The 20,481-nt window shown below is 37.8% G+C and overlaps 1 protein-coding gene across 2 annotated transcripts; it reads right to left on the bottom strand.

Moving 5' to 3' along the window:
• Positions 1 to 537: 537 nt before the first annotated feature.
• plekho1b (pleckstrin homology domain containing O1b) lies at positions 538 to 20,321 on the bottom strand. 2 transcript variants are annotated; one of them, XM_039652156.2, is made up of 7 exons: positions 19,871 to 20,321; positions 18,586 to 18,732; positions 18,329 to 18,433; positions 10,226 to 10,366; positions 7,442 to 7,546; positions 4,402 to 4,503; positions 538 to 3,995 (listed from the first exon to the last, which is right to left on the bottom strand). In XM_039652156.2, exons 1-7 carry the CDS (start codon positions 19,895 to 19,897, stop codon positions 3,315 to 3,317), a joined length of 1,308 nt encoding a protein of 435 aa, XP_039508090.2. In that variant the 5' UTR covers positions 19,898 to 20,321; the 3' UTR covers positions 538 to 3,314. The 2 variants fall into 2 exon arrangements, with proteins under 2 accessions (XP_039508090.2, XP_039508091.2); XM_039652157.2 differs by lacking the exon at positions 18,329 to 18,433 and having other exon boundaries at positions 19,871 to 20,319.
• Between the last annotated feature and the right edge of the window lie 160 nt (positions 20,322 to 20,481).

The following is a 20,481-nucleotide window of genomic DNA, read 5'->3' as shown; positions in this document are numbered from 1 at the left end:
GGGGGGAAAAAAAGCACTGAACCATGAAAATGTACTGTCCTTTTAAAATATAAAAAGTATATATTAATTTTACCTTGATCATTAATGTTAGTTCATTGTGCATTCATTCATGTTAAGAAATACAGATTTAAAATGTAAAAATGCATTAGTAAATTTTGAAATTAACAAACGATTATCAACCTAGTTAATGTTACAAATGGACTCTTAAAGCGTTACCATTTTATATAAATCCAAAAAGTCATGCTTAAAGATGGCCATCTTTAAATAACTACACAAAGGCAACAGAATTGAAATTAGACACATATGTATATTGTATGTTTTATGTTTCACGAGCGAGGATACAATTTGCTTACTCATGTCACTAGCCTCGTGTCAAAACAAACTCCACGAGGCGTCAGTGGGTTTTTATCTCGTCTCTAGAGGCCGCTCGTAATGAATATTAACAGACCTCTCAGACATCCAGCAATGGACGCGACATGGATAAACTATCGGTTTGAGACCAATTTTGTTATGATATGAACACTCAGAATTCAGGGATGTTAAATGAGGATCACTTTTAATTGCACAAGTGGTTGTGTCTCAAGTACATCAGAGATTCGCCGGTCCTGAGCTTACAAACACCCACAGGGTTCTGCTCTCTCTTCACACAGCAAACCGACCCGACCCCCATTTACAATTAGCTACAGAAATGTGAAATAATGTACACAGAGATTTACACTTTTCCATATAAATGTGATTAGACTAGAGCAGAAAAGACAACTGAGTATCTGAGTTGTTTACCAGCAGCTTGTAATGAATTGTCCATCTGAGAGATTGTGTTTGTGAGGATGATGGAATTGAAAAAAATTCCAAAAACATTCAGATGTTCTTCTGTATAAATGTGCATTTCGAACCTTAAAATAGCCAGAGTCTGTCATTTGAAGTAGGTAAAATCGATTGTCCTTTCCTCTCTGATTGCATAAGTCCTTTTTCCAGTGGCAGTCTAGCACTGACGCAGACTAGCTTACACAAATTCAACATCCCTATGCAAAATTACTAGCCTGACCACAATAACAAAGTCAAGAACCAAATGAGAGGTTTTCCTCTTCACTCACATTCACATTTTATCAAAGGTCTGCAGAAATTCAGAATAACAGGGACAACAGATGAACAATGTTATGGCATACATAAATAGTTCAAAAAAGCATGAAGGAAACATCAGCTCTAGGCAGTCACATGGTTAATGATGTCAACATAAAGTAAACGTGTCAAAAATGCAAAATTGAATGTATGACTATCAAAGTACAGGAGCAATTTGGCTGGGTTTCTGTTATCCTTTGCAATCTGATCTATGGGATATAGCAAAGCTGTCGGGATTGGTTTTGATGTAATCTAATATGAGCCCTGGCTACCTGACAGATGCTCTGTTAATTAGATTCACCTTCCGCTGGCACTGTCAGAAAAATCAGATCATAACACAGCCAGCTGACCAAACAAAACCAGTTCATCTGATTAAACCTGAAAAGATCACTCCACATAACTCTGTTCGAGATACGAGTGTATGAGGTACAGAAAACCTTTGGCATCTGTGTGGCGATAATATGATCAATAGAACTTAAAATGTGATGGGTAGTGAATAAAACTTTTGAGTCATTCACCTGTACTTTTTTTTTTAAAAAGCTAAGGACTGCCGTAGGCTTTGTGCTTTTATTACCTTTGGAAATGGAGATTTACAGTTGTTGTTGTTTTTGTTTTTTTATGACAAGATTCCAGAAGCGCGGAATGTCCGGTTGAGTTTTATTTCCAGGGAAGGTTTTTTTTTTTGTTTTTTTGTTTTTTGAAATCAAGCATTTTAAAAGCAAAAACTCTCCTCAAAGTCTTTCCCTACAAAAAAGCACTTTACAATAAAATGTACAAAAAAATATAACACTGTTTATAATCAAGTCTTCGTAACAGAACAGGTTGACCTGTACCTATAGAATTGTGCAAACACATTTATTTAGCTACTAACTGTAAAACAAGGTGTTTTCTACTGGCAAGACATACCCTTTGGTCTTTTAACGCAATACCGTACTGCACACTGCCAGTGAATCCTGATACCAGTGGATTATTTCAAGCTTATTTGTAGGGGAATCTCATGAAACATGCCCAAGTCACATTTTAAGCCAAAATAGAAATTATATTTGCATAAGACCATTATTTATTAAATACTTTTTGTCTCCATGCCAATTATGAACATATTCCAACAAAAAATGTAAAACAAAATTTTTTTTTGTATATGAAAAAAATAGAGAAATTCTTGACTGGTTTCGTGAGATTCACCCATGCAACCTTGCATAGTTCCCCAAAGACAAAAAGCAAAGCAAAATAAAATCATGCTTTAAAAGCTTCTCTTGAGGTGCAGGCAACTTGTTGGCGAACTTTTCGAAAATTAAAATATATAAGCGTTCAGAGTCACTGAAATGCATGTGCCCTTATGAAAATACGCTAAGGCAGCTTTTGATTTTGAAAGATACCAACGTTTTCGGAAATACCACTTAGGTGTAAAGACTTGGCTCTGCACGACCCATATTTCCCTGCCTACAGTAGATTGTCTGTTCTGCCTCTTAGGTTTGAAAAGATAGCTTGCCAGCGTCACTCTCGTTTTACAGCATTCTCCATAGTGCAAATGTGTCATTATTATTAATCGTTTCCTTTACTGCATGGAGTCTCGTCTTTAATGGCAGCTTTTTCTTCCTCCACTTTCCGCAGAAACTCTGGCACCAGACGTCATCTGTGTTCATGTTCATGGCTTTGTTCACAATTGGAGCCCATCTGATGGGATACAGAGCACCGCCGGACACAGCGCAGGTTCCACTATCCGTGAGCTTTCCGCCTTTGGCTGCACCCTGATTGCATCTTATTATGAGCATGGATTGTGTTAATAGCAGAGCAAGTATGCTGGGAATTATTATTATTATTACATACAAAAATGACCCAGGGAGTAAAATAGACCTGGGGGTTAGTGAGCATTTTGAAACGAAGCTCCTCCAGTGTAACATTCACATTGTGATAGGCTAGTGATGACAACGACATCACCGCCATCTGGTGTCTTGGGATCGCTTGGTGACTCCGTGGTTTTACTATCCCTGTTGACATCACTGCAGGGTATAGCACAACAGCTTGTGTTTGGTAAAACCACCGGTCGGTCCCTTGTACTTTTGCTCTGACGCTGATATTAGGGAGTGGAAGCTCTTTAACAATTCATACATAGACGTACAGCTCATGTTATTAGATTCCAGCGATACTAAAGCAGTCAACAGGAAGAGTCCATTGAAAAACGACGCCATTAAACCTCACATCATGCTTTTCCGGTGGTTTGCTTGAGGGCTGTTTAGTTTGCCGTTCTGTGAAGGACTGAGTGGGGCGGAGTCAAGCTGCTTGTATAAAGCTCGGAGTTCTTTCACTTCTTCCAGTACGTCACGAGCCTGACCCCAAGTGGACGCTGCTTCCTCCAGAAGCCGCTCCGCCTCTATCCGTTGAACCTCTGGGCTGGAGCTCTTTCCAGCCGGCGATCCCTTTCCCTTGCCCTGTGCCCGCACCTCTGTCAGCAGTTCTTGAGTTCTCTCCAGCTTCTGGGTGATGAGGTCCTGGAGCTGGCTGATGGGCTGCACTGGCGCTGAAGTCGAGCAGTGTGGAAGGGCCCGCGTCTCGCAGTGCGTGAGAATCTCGTCCATGGAGGCACAGCGGTTCTTCTCGGACGGAGTCGTTTTTTTGCGGAGTTGCGGCGTCCGATGGTTTTCCGACCAGTCAAAGGCGCTCTCGCTTTTCCGCGGCAGACTCTGGGACTTTCCGGGGGTCTCGTTACATGTTGAGAGCTTCATGGTGTCTGGGTTGGAGCGCTGGGAATCTAGGGTGTGCTGAGAAGCGGCTTTATCTAGGGTATTCTCAAGAGAGTCCTGACCCTGCTCTGCTAGGACGTCTTCTTCCTGGATGAGGTCAAGTGTCAGCATGCCGTCCGAGTTTGTGGTAGAAGCCTGAAAAGGGTGGGGAGATTTTAGAAAATGAAATCTATTTTGTAATATATATATATATATATATTATAATAAATGTATATAAGCATTTTGAAATAAAAATCCAATGTATATTGTAAAAAAAATCTTATTTTCTAAAAATAAATAAAAATAAAGACTTATTGGGGCTAGTGAAAATGATGGCAGGCCAAGTAGAAATCTGAAACACTGGCCTGACCTGGAAATCAAAAAAAAAAATTCTGTACAGTTGGCCTCTAAATTGTCTTAAAACTGATGGTATAAAGAAAAAAGTATTTCATCGCTGAAGAAAAAAAGGTACATACATACTATTATATGTATCATTATAGCCTTTTCCCAGTAGGCTGTTCATATTTAAAGAGGTGATATTCAAAGCGAATGGACTTCTTACCACAGCCATGAGGTGCCCGCGGGTGGGCAGACGGCGTGTGTGAGGTATCTTAGCTCTGTCACGCGTCGGATGGGCCAACAAGCTGTCCTCTTCCACCGTCACCTAAAGGGGTCAGACAAAAACCACTGCGATAAAGCCCAACTGAATAAATCTATCAGCAGCTACATGTTTTACGCCAGCCTGCAGGAGGGGGCGGGGGACAGTATATTGACCGGACATTCAGTCAGTCTGTTTATTATTTGTTTGTGATGTACAAATAATGACACATGACCAATTGGGAAGAGTAGATGAATGTTTGAGTTCTGGGCAAAATGCTTGTACAAGCTAGAGAGACTAATCTGAGAATTTGTTACACTGAAAAATAACAACATGCATCAAACGTGTCAACACAAGTCTGTTATTTACGACAATGTTAACAACCAAGACTTTGTGTTCTGAGCTTGTGTGTGTTGGCCAATGGAGTGTATATCTAATCTCACCGTGTTTGGTCAGGCTTTATGGAACAATGAAAGGGTAGTACACAACGAAACAAACTATTTGTTTAGAAGATTACCTTTGTTTCTTAGCATCTAGCATCTTGTTTCTTCATCTAGCAACAGCATGGTGACTGCTTCATGTACCCAACCCATAACCTACTTGTGGTGTTGAGTTTCGCAAAGTTAAGCTTAGGAATATATCAAATCTAGTATATATTTGTGCATGGCGTTGTTTGTGGCTAGTGAAAGCATATTCTCATTGTCTAGTAGGCACTAAACCTGCCTACACATTTCCCACACTTGCAGCAGTGCTTGGCAACGGATAAGCAGTGCATTGATATACTGAAATTAGAAAAACCAAACCATCCATATCAGAAAAAGAATACGTCTGATGTCGAGAAAACAACTCTCAGTGATGCATCAAGCTGTGAGTTCCACGACCACAAATAATCGATGTATGTCTATTGACATTATACGTGAAATAATCACAAATGAATTATTATCAAAACACATAAAAATCAAATAGAATCGAAAGCTTGTCAATTGGAATCGAATTGACTGAATAGATACCCAGCCTTGAGGAAAAAATCAATCTTTTTATTGTTTTTCTTCTGTTTTTTTAAAGGGATAGTTTGCTCAAAAATGAAAATTCTGTCTTTACTCACCCTCATGTTGCCCAAACCCTTAAGAATTTGTTCATCTTCAGAACACATAAAGATATTTTTCATGAAATCTGAGACTTTTCTGACACTCCATTGACAGATATGCAACTACCAATTTGATGCTTTAAAAAATTCATTCGTTTAGCTTTGTAAAGCTAAACCGTATCAATTGAGTGTTTAGTCCAATCGTTTGAGCTTCTGCAAAAACCAAATTTGTGCTGGTGCGTCAAGCAGATTCGTTTGAGCTTCTGTTTATGTTCGCTGATCCTAAATTAAATCTGTTCAGAATATAAAGTGAACGAGTCTCTTCAGAAAATTTGGACAAACCGCTAGATTCATATGGATTAGTTTTACTATCTCTTTATGAACTTTCAAAGTCAAAGTGGTAGGTTAGTTGCATAGCTGCCAACTGAGGGACAGAAAGCTATTAGATCTTCATTTGTGGGCGAGTAATTAATGACAGAATATTCATTTTTGGGTAAACTATCCCTTTAATTGATGTATGTTGGTATTGTGACTGACAACTGTAAAAAGAACAATGTGATACGGTACCGTTCTGTCCGTAAGAACTGTCTAGTTATGAGTAAGGTTCAACAGAAGCACTCTCAACATAACCGGCTGGTATCGTGTGCTGCTGACTCACTGGTTCCTCTCCTGTTGAGTGGTATAGGAGACCTTGTCTGTTTAACTCAACTAGATGTAGGATATGAATCACACCACAATTTCTTGTGAAATGGAAAGCACACGCTCTCTCTGAATTATTTAAATGAATCTCTGGAACATTGACTGTGTCACAGAGTAAGGCATCTTTATCTGTGTGTATGTTTATGGTCCTCCTAAGCAATGACTTGGTCCCCATGACATGTCAAGTGTTGATCTGGAAGATCTGGATGGTTAGGCCAGATTAAATCTCGTTCATTGGCGGAACCTGAAGGTGAAGATAGGCTTTGATTTGGCTGCTTTAACGCTGGAAGTCGTGACTGGCGTCTATTTTTGGTGGAGTGATTCATTTTCTCCCTCTGTGTGTCGAGCGTGATTATAGACCTGCTTTTAAATTGAGCAAATCCCTTTCGCAAACAAACTGTGAAAAGATCAAGGAATGAGAGGGCAGGAAACTTTGCAATTTAAAAGTTTTTATTAAAGTGGATTCTCCAAGGATCTGTGAATGACAATCTGGATTCGGGTTTTTGTTTTGTTTTTTAAATTGAAGAAACTACAGAGTGGTGCTTGCCCATATAAATCACTGCTAGGGTGTTGTGGATGGTTGCCTTGCATTATTTGGGTTGCTGTGTTGTTGCTAGGGTGTTTTGGGTGGTTGCTATGTGAATGGTCACTGACCCAAGTAAAAAAGCTTGTTTAGGAGCTTGTTCACATCCTTAATCCTATGTCAAGAAACGTAATTAATGGAAGTAGCTATGCATCAATGCATTACTAACTTTCGCTCTAGTTGAAAATGCTTAACTTTTCCTGCAATTAATGTAATTTTCTAGCTTTGTGGTAGATGGCGCTATTACACAACTTCTACAAGAGTAAAGAATCTCCAGATCAAAACGCATGTGAAAAAGAAGCAGAAACAAATGATAAAAGCATTGTTTATGAATGCTGTAGTCTTTGCTATAGCTAAAAAAAAATCAGCTTTTTTGTTAAAAATGTAGCTTTTTTAAGAAACCTACATTCAACTGTTGATAAATAAAGAATACATAAATCTAGAACAAAAGTATTTGATTATAATGCATGCTAAGCTATTTATTCAACAAAATATTGTGGGGGCCATGAAAGTTTTGTGAAAATGATCAAAAAATACTGGCGGTGTATCTTTTTTTTTTTTTTTTTTTAATGCAGGCGGGCTTTTTTAAACAAGCAGCACTGTTATATGTAAAAACATAAGATTGTCTTGCTTACCTCATCCAATATGCGATTCTTGGCCCTGGTGATCGCTGCATTTAAAGCATTGATCCATGACTCCTTCTCTTCTGGACTGACAGCCAAAAACACCAGATTTGGAACCTGCATTTAGAGGATGAAAAATACTTTAAAGCGTGTCTTTTTTGAGGAGATAATTTATCCAAATACAAACATACAGTTGCAGTAACAGTTTGATGTATGACCAGTGTTGCCCTGAACTCTGCTGGCTTTTCATTTTACGCCTACAAACATTGTGAAAATTCCTTCAGTCTTGTGCTAGGTGGACACAAACATATAGTGAGCCAAGCATAAATGAGCAGGTACAGCCATATGGCTCTGTCTATGGACAGCTGATGCAGCAACAGTGTGAGGCAGAAACCACCATATTAGGCAACAACACTGCAAGTCTTCCCAACACAGTCTGCTGGAGCCGTGGCAGACAGGCGGCCCTTCTGTTGATGCTGCAGCTGTGTAGATAAGACTCTGCTATTCTCCCAATGCTACATATTGTGTACTGTTGTTGACACAACACTTTGGCAATTAAAAAGACATATCATTGAAAATATCGCTGATTGCTGAACTAGTGTAGCCTTAGTGAGCCTAAGAGACATCTGTTACACTTTATTTTGATGATCCCCTTTAGACATTCTGTTGACTCTAATAAGAGATTGTTGACATGTAGGTGGAATGTTACTTCTTAGAGTTTTAGTTCAGCATTAATAGACTGTTTGGGTGAAGGTGAGCAGATTAATCCTTTGTTTACAAGATTGGTTTACATTGGTACTTTTCCAGTGCAAAACTTGCTTTCACTATGTAGATGGTTGGTTACTCAGGCATTGTTTTGTGAATTTTTGAAGGTGTTCAAAATATTGTGCATTGTTATGTTGTTTGTAGCCCTCAAACCGTATTCACTTTATAGCCCTTAATCCTGTAATTGTGGGCACAGAGGACTCAGGTGTGATCCTAATTTTTATTTATTATAAATGTTATATCACTGTCTTCGATAAAGTTTTGACTATCCATTTATGGTGTTTTTTTTTTATTTTTGGGGGTATTTTTGAATTTATTTACTTCAAAAAGTACCATATTTTCTATGTAAATTATGCTTATTTTTATGTTTTATTTTTTTACATTTTTTTAACTACACTAAAATATCATTCCAATAAGTTCTTAGAGCTAAAACGTAAAGATGAAGTGACTTTGCTGTCACCTGGTGTCTTTTTTTTTTTTTGGCTTATTTTAGAATGCTCTAAATTACAGTTTTTCCCATTCATTTCTATGCCATTTTTGGCCCAAATTAAGGAGTTTTTTGTGTTCAATTAAGGAATTGTGTGTGTTCAGGAGGAAAACTTAGGAAGTCTTGTACCGCTCAGATCAAGGGAAGTATTTTTAAAAAATAAATCAAAACTATTTTGCCCACATTTGTCCATAATACAGTTTTAGGGTTAAGGTGTTCAAAATATTGCAGTCTGTTGCTAAGTGGTTTCATGGGGGTTTTGGATGGTTGCTAGGTGAATGCTTACAGCAGCAAAAATAGCTCGGTTAATTCAGCTTGATGTCAGGGAGGGTGCATAAAAAGTCATTTTAAATAATTGTAACTACAACTAGCTATATATAATATAATGCTACAATGTGCATTATACTAACTGTATAAGTGCACAAAGAATAATCTTCCTGTAAGGCTTTCTTTGGTAATAATTAAAATTAGGTGCTAAATCTTACTTGTGGAAGCAAAAAAAAGAAAGATGATGATTTTCACGAGGTTATGTAGTAGGGTGTCTCCCCTGTTGAGCTGCATATGGAACAGCTGTTGTATGTGGGGCAGAAGGACTTCTTAACCATGTAGTGGTGTGTTTCTGTGTGTGAAGGGGTGTGTTTGGGAGGTTGGGTGCTGCTGGATTTTCCTAAGACCCTCCATGTTTTTTTCCGAGGGATTAACCCTTTGTCTCTGTGCTGGATTTTAAAGGATTGGTCAGACGTAACCCCTTACAGTATGTTTCTCCTAGCAGTCAGAAATCCTGCAAATGTGCTGCAGTCTAGACTGGCAGAAAACAAATTCAACAATCAATAACTAAAGCAGACTTCTTAAAGAAACTTCCTTTTACTGATAAAATGTATTTTTTAGAATAGGTTAAATTAAAATCAAGATGGATGGATTGATGGATAAATAGACACACTTCACCTTTAAGTAACCTGGAGCTTTAACTCAATTGGTAAGATGTACTATTCGTGTTGGTCTACAGGATAAAGGATATTTGTGGTGGCCTGTGGTTTGCTAGTGAAAGCAATAAGCTGAGCCGTTCTTACTGAAAGCCAATTACACCAGATAGGATGACTACAGAGGTCGGTACAAGTTTGTGCAGGTTGAGACAAACATGCTGGAGTATGATTTATTGTCTAATATTTTTTTCGTAGACTAACATCAACATGTTATAGACTTGAGGCTGAATGGCTGCATTAACAAAAGTCAGTGTTTGGTACTTATAACCGCATTTACAAACAGGTGTGACTCTTCTCTTGAACTGTCCTATTCATATAATTACAGAAGCAATTAGAATACTGTCTGTATGGCTGAAAAAGCAGTTAAGAGCACCTATTTTATTCTCTGATATTCTCCTTATGTGTGAATGCAGAGACGCGTTTCTGAATTGGGCAACAGGTGATTGCTTTTCATGACTGCAAACTGACTAATAAACCATCCCTGACTGGGCTAAACCCATTAGCTATTATCCTCTACTGACCCAACCTTCTTCCCAAACCCAACTTCCTGTAGTGACTGACCGTGTTGCCTGGCTGCCGTGAGCGCAGAAGCGTGAACTTGCTGTGGTTCTTCTTGCTCCTGCTTTTAGCCTTGCGAAGTTCCTCAGACTTCTCGTAGTCGGTGAGATCCACCACCTCCTGGATTTTCTTCTCATCTTTGACCTGTGGAATAAATCACAGATTGGGTGTCAATATTGTGCTTTAATGTATATTCGATACAAATAATATCTCAATATTTAAGTATTTGTTCTGAAATAAATTAAAAGAAGCATCATTATAAAAGTCATTTTAGTAGTTTTAATGTTTCATGTAATGACTAAAAACCTTTTTATTAATTAATATTGTTTTTAATTTGTAATAATAAATTAATAATACTATATTATTTAAAAAATAATATATTTTTAAATTTTAAAATAATAATAATAGCATTGTTATAATTATACATTATATATATATATATATATATATATATATATATATATAATAAATATTAATATAAATAATAACTAATTAAAATATAAATATAATTTGCTAACAAAGGCAATTTTAAAATGACCTTTATACTTTTGGTTTCGGCTCTGGATGTCCAGATATCTTGTTTCAAAAAAGAATTGTCATGTGCATCATTACTGAAAATGTACTGATTATTATTTTGTCAATCCCTAGTTACTTTAAAAAATGGCACAGCATTTTAAACGTATGCAATGATTGAGCTCAGTGTTGGTGCAACCACAAAAGTTAAGGACATCTCGATGACCAATCTGACTTTTAACTGGGACAGACGTCAAAACGTAGCTCGAAAACATCATTAAGCGTGGAAGAACTTTTTAACCCAGATACACTGAACACCATGGTCTGATTTGACATCACCTGCCAAACGATCTCATTAAGTCACAATCAATTTCCATTAGTGCTCTTCTAAAGACAAATAAAGCTCTGTCCACGCAAGGCCACATCTGGTAGTGTGCTGTACTACAGAGCCGCTCTACAGTGCAGTACTTAAGAGTATTGGCATCACACCCAGTGCACTATGGGGTGTCACGACAGGGAATGGCTGTACAAATAATACATCTACTGTTCAAGCGGTACAAAGGCAGCAATTAACTAGCAATCTGATCCAATCCTTTTTTTCCAGGAGAGGACAGTCGGGGCACAGTACATTTGCACTCAATAATGGACATTGAAAACTTTTTAATACAACTAGATCCGAGATTATTCTGCAGTTTGCTGTAGTGACTTCTGATGCACTATATAGTGAATTAAAAGGAGTGGAAAAAGTGGGAAATATGTAGTTTAAATAAAAGTGTGATACCACGTTAAAGTACATTTATTTCACAAAGTGACAACACATCTGGCTCAGTAAAAGTCTGTAATCCGAGATCCTACTGAAACAAAAAACTTCAGTGGTCAAATTTATTGAATGAATGTGAACTAGAATAGTACTTAGGTTGTTTTGCTCTAGGCACAGCTCTCCTGAGTCTAATTCAGTGATTGTATATGAATCTAACACCATGTCTTTATGGCCTATTTGGACTTTATGGCATTTGAAACCATGGCAGTGACCATTTTATTTGTAATTCATCTATATTTAATGCTGTGTGCATTACGCTTTTTAAAAAGAGGCATCCAATTGCAGAGGAGACACAGAGTGTGAATAGGCAAAAAGTTGCATCTTAAACAAGTAAAAGACAGTTAGAGAAAATCCGTTGACCTATACAGAGAACGAGGGAGGGAAAAATAAGTAGTCTTGCCAGGCTCGGGCTGTCTGAAATGTACTCCGTAATCCAGTTGCTGTTGTGTAACTAAAGCTGTCTGGAGCTGTAAACAAAATTTTTGTTGTGAGTGATGTTATAGAAATGTTCTGGGCTCAACAAAAAAAAAGTAAGGTATACAAACAGCATGTGGCGTGCTGTTGAATACCACAGAAAATCATTTTGACACATTCAAAATGTTAGTTTGTGTTTATATTGCATGATAGGGAGGTATACAAATGTTTCAATGAGAAACTAGAAATTTTATTAAAAAAACAATGCAGGAAGAAAATTGATTATATCAAGAAAAGACTTATTTACTTATTCTTTTTTTTAAATGATGGGGGAGTCAAAATTATTTTGGCAGCAAGTTAGAACTTAACTTAAAGTTAGAAGTTAGAAAAAATGTTATTCATGATCAAGTATCATATTAATGGAAACCTATTTTTACCATTAAACGTGAGGCAAAAGAAGTTAGGATTAAGGACAAACTGAAATTCACGGCATTTCAACACAATTTCTGTAACCTACTGGCTACGTTTTCAATGGGAGTGCCGCGTTTTTTGAACGCCATGAGCGTACCGAGGCGCTGAGCGTTTTTTTTCATGTTGAAGCGCCGAGCGCCCAGCGTTTTTTACTGGTCGCTGGGAGTTGAAAAATGTTCAACTTTGGATAAAACGCAGCGCTCATCACTGTCACTTTTTACCCAGCCGTCCAATCACAGTGGAGGAGGGGCGGGACTAAACCGAACTGACCAACTGTCACAACATTCAAACTGCTGCGGATATTCTGTATCATAACAACGAAACGTCTCAACGGAAAAAACGCTGCGCTGCCAAAACGCTCTCAAGAGCCCAAAGCACGGCATCTTCAGCAGAGCGTCTAGCGTTTTCAGCTAGCAAAAAACGCTTTGGTGGCCTTAGGAACAAATGGTGCAACGGAATAAAGTACAGAGTTAGTTACAAACTAGCTATTAATTACTAAGCCTCTAGAGTAGATGTTAAGTTTCAATTTAAGAACGAATTTACGAACGGCTGGTGCAACCCTACCCAGCATCATTTCCAGTGTGTATTCATAGTCATGTTATTCAACAAATAAACTGTATAATGGAGCATTTCCTGTACAGGTGTCCTTTCGTTTCGATTTGAGGGCAGGTGGACAATTCAGAGACAAACAGTCATCTCATATTTCATGTCATTCAAAGGACTGTCTGAATTGAATTTAGCCATTTACTTTCTCCATTAACCGTTCTAACCTTTCATGAACGTCCATTAGGGTCACAAAACATTGCAGATGAGAGGGTGTATAACAGAAGCCAAATACCCTGAAGAGGAATTTGAAATGAATACTCCCTGGCAATATGTCCCGACGGCCCACGCATGAAAAATTCATTGCAAAGTGTTTAAGTAGAACTATGTGAATGATACAGCCAATCCTGCTTTATGTGATATAAAAACTGCTGGCAAGATCTCAAAGGGTTAAATTCAGCATGTTGGCTCAGTCAGGTGAGAGAAGGAAAAGCTTCAAGTTGACATCAGCACTGCAAACTAACTAAACTAAGCAAACTAAATATAGCATGAAGATTTTTTTCTCTGACTTCTTGCAAAGTTTTCAACTAGTTTTGCTTCACAAGTGGCGACCCATCACAAAATTGTTTACACTCTTTAAAATAAAGGTTCTTTATTGCCATAGATGCTTTCATGAAGAACCTTTAACATCCATGGAACATTCCCAATGCACAAAAGGTTTTTTGTAGTGGGAAAGGGTTCTTTAGATTATTCAAATGTTCTTCACACTAAGAAAAACATGGTTCTTTGGGGAACCAAAAATGTACTTCTATGCAAAACACCCCTTTTGAAACCTATATGCCAGCAGCCATATCACCCTTTAGCCCTAACTGGTTGCCCACTAAAGCTAAGCAGGGTTGAGCCTGGTTAGTACCTGGATGGAAGGTGCGCTCTTATCATTTTAAAGACAAAACCCCCTGAACAGGATCTGTATGTAGGATACGCCCGTTCACTTTGGCAGCTTCATGTAATCTACACAGTCATTAAACTTTGACGGGTGAGGCACTGACAAAACTCAAAAGTAAAGTCATGACACTATGGAGCCATGTGGTTTTAAAAACCATTTTCATAGGTTTAACGTTGCATTCAGCTCGGAAAATACGGCAATTTGACTAGAAACACCAAAGACTGGAAACGTAAAGGATCATTCTGCTACGAGTCGGCTATGAGGTGTTTATTTTTTCCTAAACATTTAGTTTTTATTCTGATCACAACAGATTTTGGGCTCATGACCCATAAGTTGAGAACCACTGTTGTAGAGTTTTTAATTTCAGTCCAACAAGCTTCTGATTTTGAACATCCACCTGATGCTATTTAGCAACACTGTTGTTCCAAGATAAAACCAGCCAGAAAACAGGAATTTTACAGCAACAGAAAAACAACTTGCAATTGCAGTGATAATCATCTGACCAAGATCCCTTAAAGAAACCACCTAGAAAAAAAAAACAGACAGAGAAGAAATGCTTTGATGACTATACAGGGCATGACAACCTCCAACGATCTCACTTTCCAGTAAGTGAGTCAGAGCCGTGCCAGGCCCTGACGTGTGAAATGATTCATCCTTCGATTTCATTTGCGACTCCTCTTGTGTTAATGTAGCTGAACGACTGCACCCCATTACCTTAGAGAACGATGACTGACCGCAATCGTAAAAGGAAAACTTCACACATCTTTCTTTGAGTATTTACACACGTATGACATTAGACATGTTACTTTTACTAATGCACGGCATGATCTCATCATTTCATGACGTTTCCTATTTACATCAATTCATAGCGCTAGAATAATGCAGCCCATCTGCAGATCTATTTATTAGGAAAAGCAATACATATGTAAATGACAAGTAAACTAAATTAAGATAAATTGGATGCAAGAACGAATTCAATCAAACTGTAAATGTAATATAACATGATCTGTTTAGGGTGGATACTGAATGTGAATCACCTAAATGGAAGGGCTATGATTTCAATGCAGTTTCAGTGGCGTCTTTTAAGGAAAGCAAAAGGGGAAAGAACTTTGTGAAAGAGGAAGTGTCAAGTCCAGAATAGGTTGTGACCACTATACCCACGTCTATCATCTATACATATGACTCCAAAAAGCAGAAGAGCAATATAACTTCCTTATTTGAGCTTGAGAGGGCAAACAGAAGACACAGGCAGCTCTTATCTTTTTCTTTTTTTTGTGCTGAAGCTCTGGTTGATGCCATTTAGGGTAATTGGAAGAAACATTTTTACAGAGACATGAAATTGTGCTTTATTGAAACTGCAAAATCAGAGTTTGTGTTGATTGGCTGTCCAGGGTGAGTGGGACAAATCTCTCCTAGTATCTGTGAACTCGGCCTACATCTGCCACATAGACGCATAAGAAATCTGACCCCAAACAACACTCGCATGGACATCTGTTCTGGGAGAGTTTTGCAGGACACATTCTCAGCTTAATGCCACCCTTCAGTCTACCATCATCTGACTGAAATATGTCAATTGGATTTAAGCAGAATCCCATACAATGAATGGCCAGTGGTGCTTGCTATTACAATTTCTCATACCTATAGGTTTAGGGATTTCTTTGCGGAAACCTCAAATTGTGCAGTTTGTTGAGGAGAGGTGTGCTTATACTTTTCATAGCAATTTAACTTAAATTCATACCTGGTACACTGTAAAAAAAAGTTGCTGTCTTTTTTTAAAGATGTTTTAAGTACATTCAACATGGATGTTTAAGTATTTTTAACTTAAATTACATTAAATTGACTTAAGTGAGTTGAATCAGTGTCAGGTAAGAGTAGGATACTTGTCTAGATTTCTCTGCTCACTTGTGTAAGTTTATTATAAACAGCCACTTCTATAAATTGTAAAGTTTACCTATTTAAAAAGGGTTTTTAAAATTGCCTAAATCAAATTATATCAGTAAATAATTCATTAAAAGACATATAAGTTATATGTGATGCACTTAAGCAAAGCAGATGAGCTTCTATAATGCCCTCATATAGAAAACACGGTAACACTTTAATTGAAGGGGTGTGCATAAGACTGGCATGACACCTTCATAACCATGACATGACATATGTCATGAATATGAAAGGGTTTATGCAAGTTTATGACAATTGTCATTAAGTGTCATTCGCTCAATAATGACATTTTGAATGCAAATATGACATTGTTTTTGTTATGACACCTTGACATTAACCCTGACAGGTTATGTATTGGTTTATGTCATGACAACTTGACATTAAATTAAGTTAACTGTCAGTGGTTGGTTTTGACATTGGCTGTCATGAGGCCATTATAACTGTGTCATTAATATTTTTCTTGATTGTTTCATCGCACCTAATGGCCTGGCAGCACAAAACAGCGTTTTTAGCCGTTTTCGCGGATCCGTGATAATAGGGATTGTTTTGACAATGGTTTCATCTGTAAAACTCAAAGGAAAAACGTATCCATTTTAAGCATATTGTTGTCGCGTAAACGTACCCTAAATGTAAGATGGTTACTGTTACTACTGTAATTACCCCTATAGTAATAGGGGCAATTTCAGAATCTTTCTGTCAGTTTAGTTTATTTTTTGCTGAGGAAAGTAGTATTAAGTTTCCACAACTTTGTTGTAGCTAACTGTGGTATTTTGGCAAAAACTAGTTTCCATGATAGATTTTTGAAAATTAATTTTACAATCAATCCTTTTCTGATATTTGTATGGTACTTTTTATGGTACTTAAGTCTTACGTTCTGTACTTGCTCTGCATCAGCACCAATGACCAAAAGCAGCAGTGTTTTCAGTGACCAAACATATCAGCAATGTCATACCCATTACCATTCCACACACTCCGAGAGTTGTCATGACAGAACTATTGTTCTAAACTATTCTTTACAATTTCTGCAGAAGAAAAAGTCATATGCATTTGGAATGAAATGGAGGTGAGTAAATAATGAAGACAGCATTTTCAATTTTGGGGGAACTGTACTGCAAGTTTAGCACCTAGGAGACAGTATAAAAAAAGTCAAAAATAATATTTTGTATAGAATAAGCCCAGATACCTGATGGTATATGTTTTAGAAATATATTCATCTCCTCAAGCTGGGATATTCAAATGACCATATAAATATGGGAATCATTTTGGCATTTATCTTGAATGCCAAACATGATACCAAAAACAACAGCATCAGATCATTCAAATCTGTTGTCTGTCTAGACAGCTGGAGAGAAACATCTAGACGACAGCATGATGAAACCTCAGTCTGTTAAGCACTAAAAGGGTCAATCCTCCCTCTGAGCTGTGAGCCACAGCCCATATGCTGCCTCGGCATTGTTTGATCTGATGCTGAGCACAGCAAACAGTCTTCTGCGTGACCATGACTCAACCTCAATCCTGCTTTCCTTCCCTTCGTCCTCCCACACTGCAGTAAATCAGCCTCGCTCCAGAATAAAGGCCCTTTATTTTCCTGTTCCTTCATGCTTACTGAACTTGTTAAACCTCTAACATGCTGACAGTATGTGTTGCTTGGAATTTGGAAATAACAGTCTGCTAATTGAATGTTACCATGTTTATATTGTCATGCTTGGGCTTTCGACATAACCGGCTCTAATTCCAGAGTAATGTCTGCAATTGGATGTGGGCTGACCTGAACAGAGCGTGATATTAAAGGATAGTTCACCCAACAATCACAATTCTATCATTTACTCTCCCTCATGTCTTTCCAAATCTGTATGACTTTTTCCTTCTGTGGAGTTTTTTTTTTTTTTTTTTTTATAATGTGGAAATTTCAAACTGCTGCTATTGTTGGGTCGAATGCTTCCATTTTGCTAAACTTCTCATTTCCAATGAAGCAAGAAAGCCATACGGGTTTCGAAAGACTTGAGCAAATGATGACCGAACTTTTTTTTTTTTTTTTGGCTGAACTATCTATTTATTTCATGTGAGGAACAACAGGAGGAAGTCATATGATTTCATTACAAGAGCTAGTAACTTCCTGTATGTCAAAACATACCATCACCAGAACATTCATCATTATATGATTTTTTACCTCTGCATATGTTATGCTAAAGATGGTAGATAAACCTCATGCAGTTTGACTTGGATCAAACTGACTCTCTCTAGTTTTAAAAATGAATGATCGCAAACCCGCTATACATGAACTCAAAGTTATGTAATCTGCCTACTTTCATCATTAATAGGAAATCAATAACATTTATTATTAGCATTATTGCCATGGTGTACCATGGGTGAGCCATTGAGTGATGGGTTTCTTCTTGTCTCCTGAATTTTAATATATCGTGGTCAGTACAAACCATGTTTTTCTGCATTGGAAGTATACCCTTATATTGTAGTCTGGATCATATTTTCTTTTACGTTGTGTAGTTTTGTTCATGGTTTTCGAGGATGAGGGCATGTCATGTAACTCGTCCATGCCTCCAAGCAACTGGAACACATTTTACACACTTTCTCACACACTATACTGAAAGCAGTACTGAATATCATTGTAAAAATGTTACACAAGTAGCATCTCATCAGTCAAATGATGCTGATGTGGAGAAAAGCATGAACAGGAAAAAGGTTTTGTCCAAAACTTACCTCTTTTTCAGAAATGTAGAGTTGGTCTCCTTTCAGTAAAACAAATCTGTTTTTCCAAATTTCCCTGAAAATTCCTTTGCCACAGAACTTGCGAATCCAGCCAGTTTTGTCAGGCTGCACGGGCTGTTGATTGGCATCCTGAGAGCCCTGCGTTTGCAGAGAGAACACAGAAGCAAGCCAGTGAGTTATAGTCTAATTGTCAGTGTTTCAAAGCATTTTTGGGCCTTCATAAATCTATGATGCGCATTATGCCGTCTAGGAAGGCAGTACGCACGTTTTTGAGACCGCCATAATCTCTAGAAAGGGGGAGACTTTCTTAAAGACATTGTCTTTGTCATGTAGATCATATCACATTCCTGGCGCTTACTCACTTTTCTCACACAGCACAAGCACATACACACACCAGTGTTCCCTCAGTATTTTGCCTGAGTTGGGATCTTGCCATCTGAACGGAGTATGATGAGATTAAAAGGCTGTGTGCATGCAAAATAGTGGAAAGAAAAAGCTTTTGTTTGTTGAGTTAAACTCAAAGAGTGCAAAAACAAACATAACATCTATAATCTGGTTATGCCTTTATTCTGAAAAAGTATGTTTAAATGCTCTTCAGCATTTCCCAAAATGTATATTTATTTCATATAATTAGTACAAAACCATTAACATAAATTTACTGACGCATCACTTGAGACTTACTGATATTAATATTATAAATAAATTCTATTTTGAGTACTTCTTTTTTTGCACATTTCTTAATATTAAGCCTAAAATGTGTTTTAATCCCATTAATAGTATGGATAGTATGATCATTGCAGCGACTTCAGATGAAACATGCCCTATTCTAGTCTGGAAATATTGGATGCGTCCTTTATTATGCTTTTTGGTCATTTTGGACAGTAATTTAATCGATTCATTAATAGTGCATGTTAAGTGTTCAGTTTGTAGATCTAAAACCCAGAAGAGAATTAGCATTTGGGAATTTTCTTTAGGTTTTTTTTAGAATTGGATGATTTGTTAATAATATTGATATTCCAAAAAATAAAAATAAAAACACGTATTCTTTTCACTATCATAATAAGCCTGGTCAACAACTTCCAAAAAGGGCGTGCAGAAGAACATCATGTCGACTTTAAAATGCTCAACAACCAGAATAAATGATATGTGCTATGTTGGAAAGTGTTTTAAACGTTGTGTTTTAGTAAACTGAAGTGTTCGTGCTGCAGTGTTTCACACTAGTGCACAAAGGCTCACGGCGCTCCTCACTGACAATAGAGTGAACTCGATGTCTTACCCGCTTTGTTGAACTGTTCTTCTTCATGGCTCAATAAAACGGAGCTTCCCGACTCTCCCACCGCTAAATCCAGATCCTTCCGTGCACAATGTGCTCAATGTACAACCAACGAAACAGAATCCTGGTGCGGACTCGAAACGTTAACGTTACTCTCAAAGAAAAGCACGGGCGCTGCTGAAAGAGTCGCTCCCCCGTTTGTTTCTTACGCCTCTTTTCTATTTACTCCCATTCAGTGTCCTCCAGATCCACGCAGATTATCATCCAATGGCTTTATCTCAGTGGCCACGAAGACAGATCTGAGAAATGTACTTTCTAGAGCAGCATGTAAGTCTGTGACGGTGGCATCAACATCATGATCGTTTCGTATGGGTTGATCTCCTGCCGTCATGTGTCTTTCGTGGAGTTGTGTGAGTGAGCTCTGGAGAATTTGAGGCTGTGTGGTCCCTCTCTTTGTCCTCGACAGCTCCACCTATGGACACCACAGTGATGTCACTGGAAAGAGAGAGGGGGACTTACTGTACTGAAGGAATGTGTAATATTTTGCTATAATTTTACGTTTGTGTAACACATTATTTGCCTGAGAAAGCCTGAGACAATTGTGTTAGTCCCCT

This window comes from Pimephales promelas, chromosome 12 (assembly GCF_988280905.1).
Source record: "Pimephales promelas chromosome 12, fPimPro1.hap1.1, whole genome shotgun sequence".
Lineage (NCBI taxonomy): Eukaryota > Metazoa > Chordata > Actinopteri > Cypriniformes > Leuciscidae > Pimephales > Pimephales promelas.
Note: the sequence above shows the minus strand (reverse complement) of the source record. Positions and strands in the feature narration are given on the sequence as shown.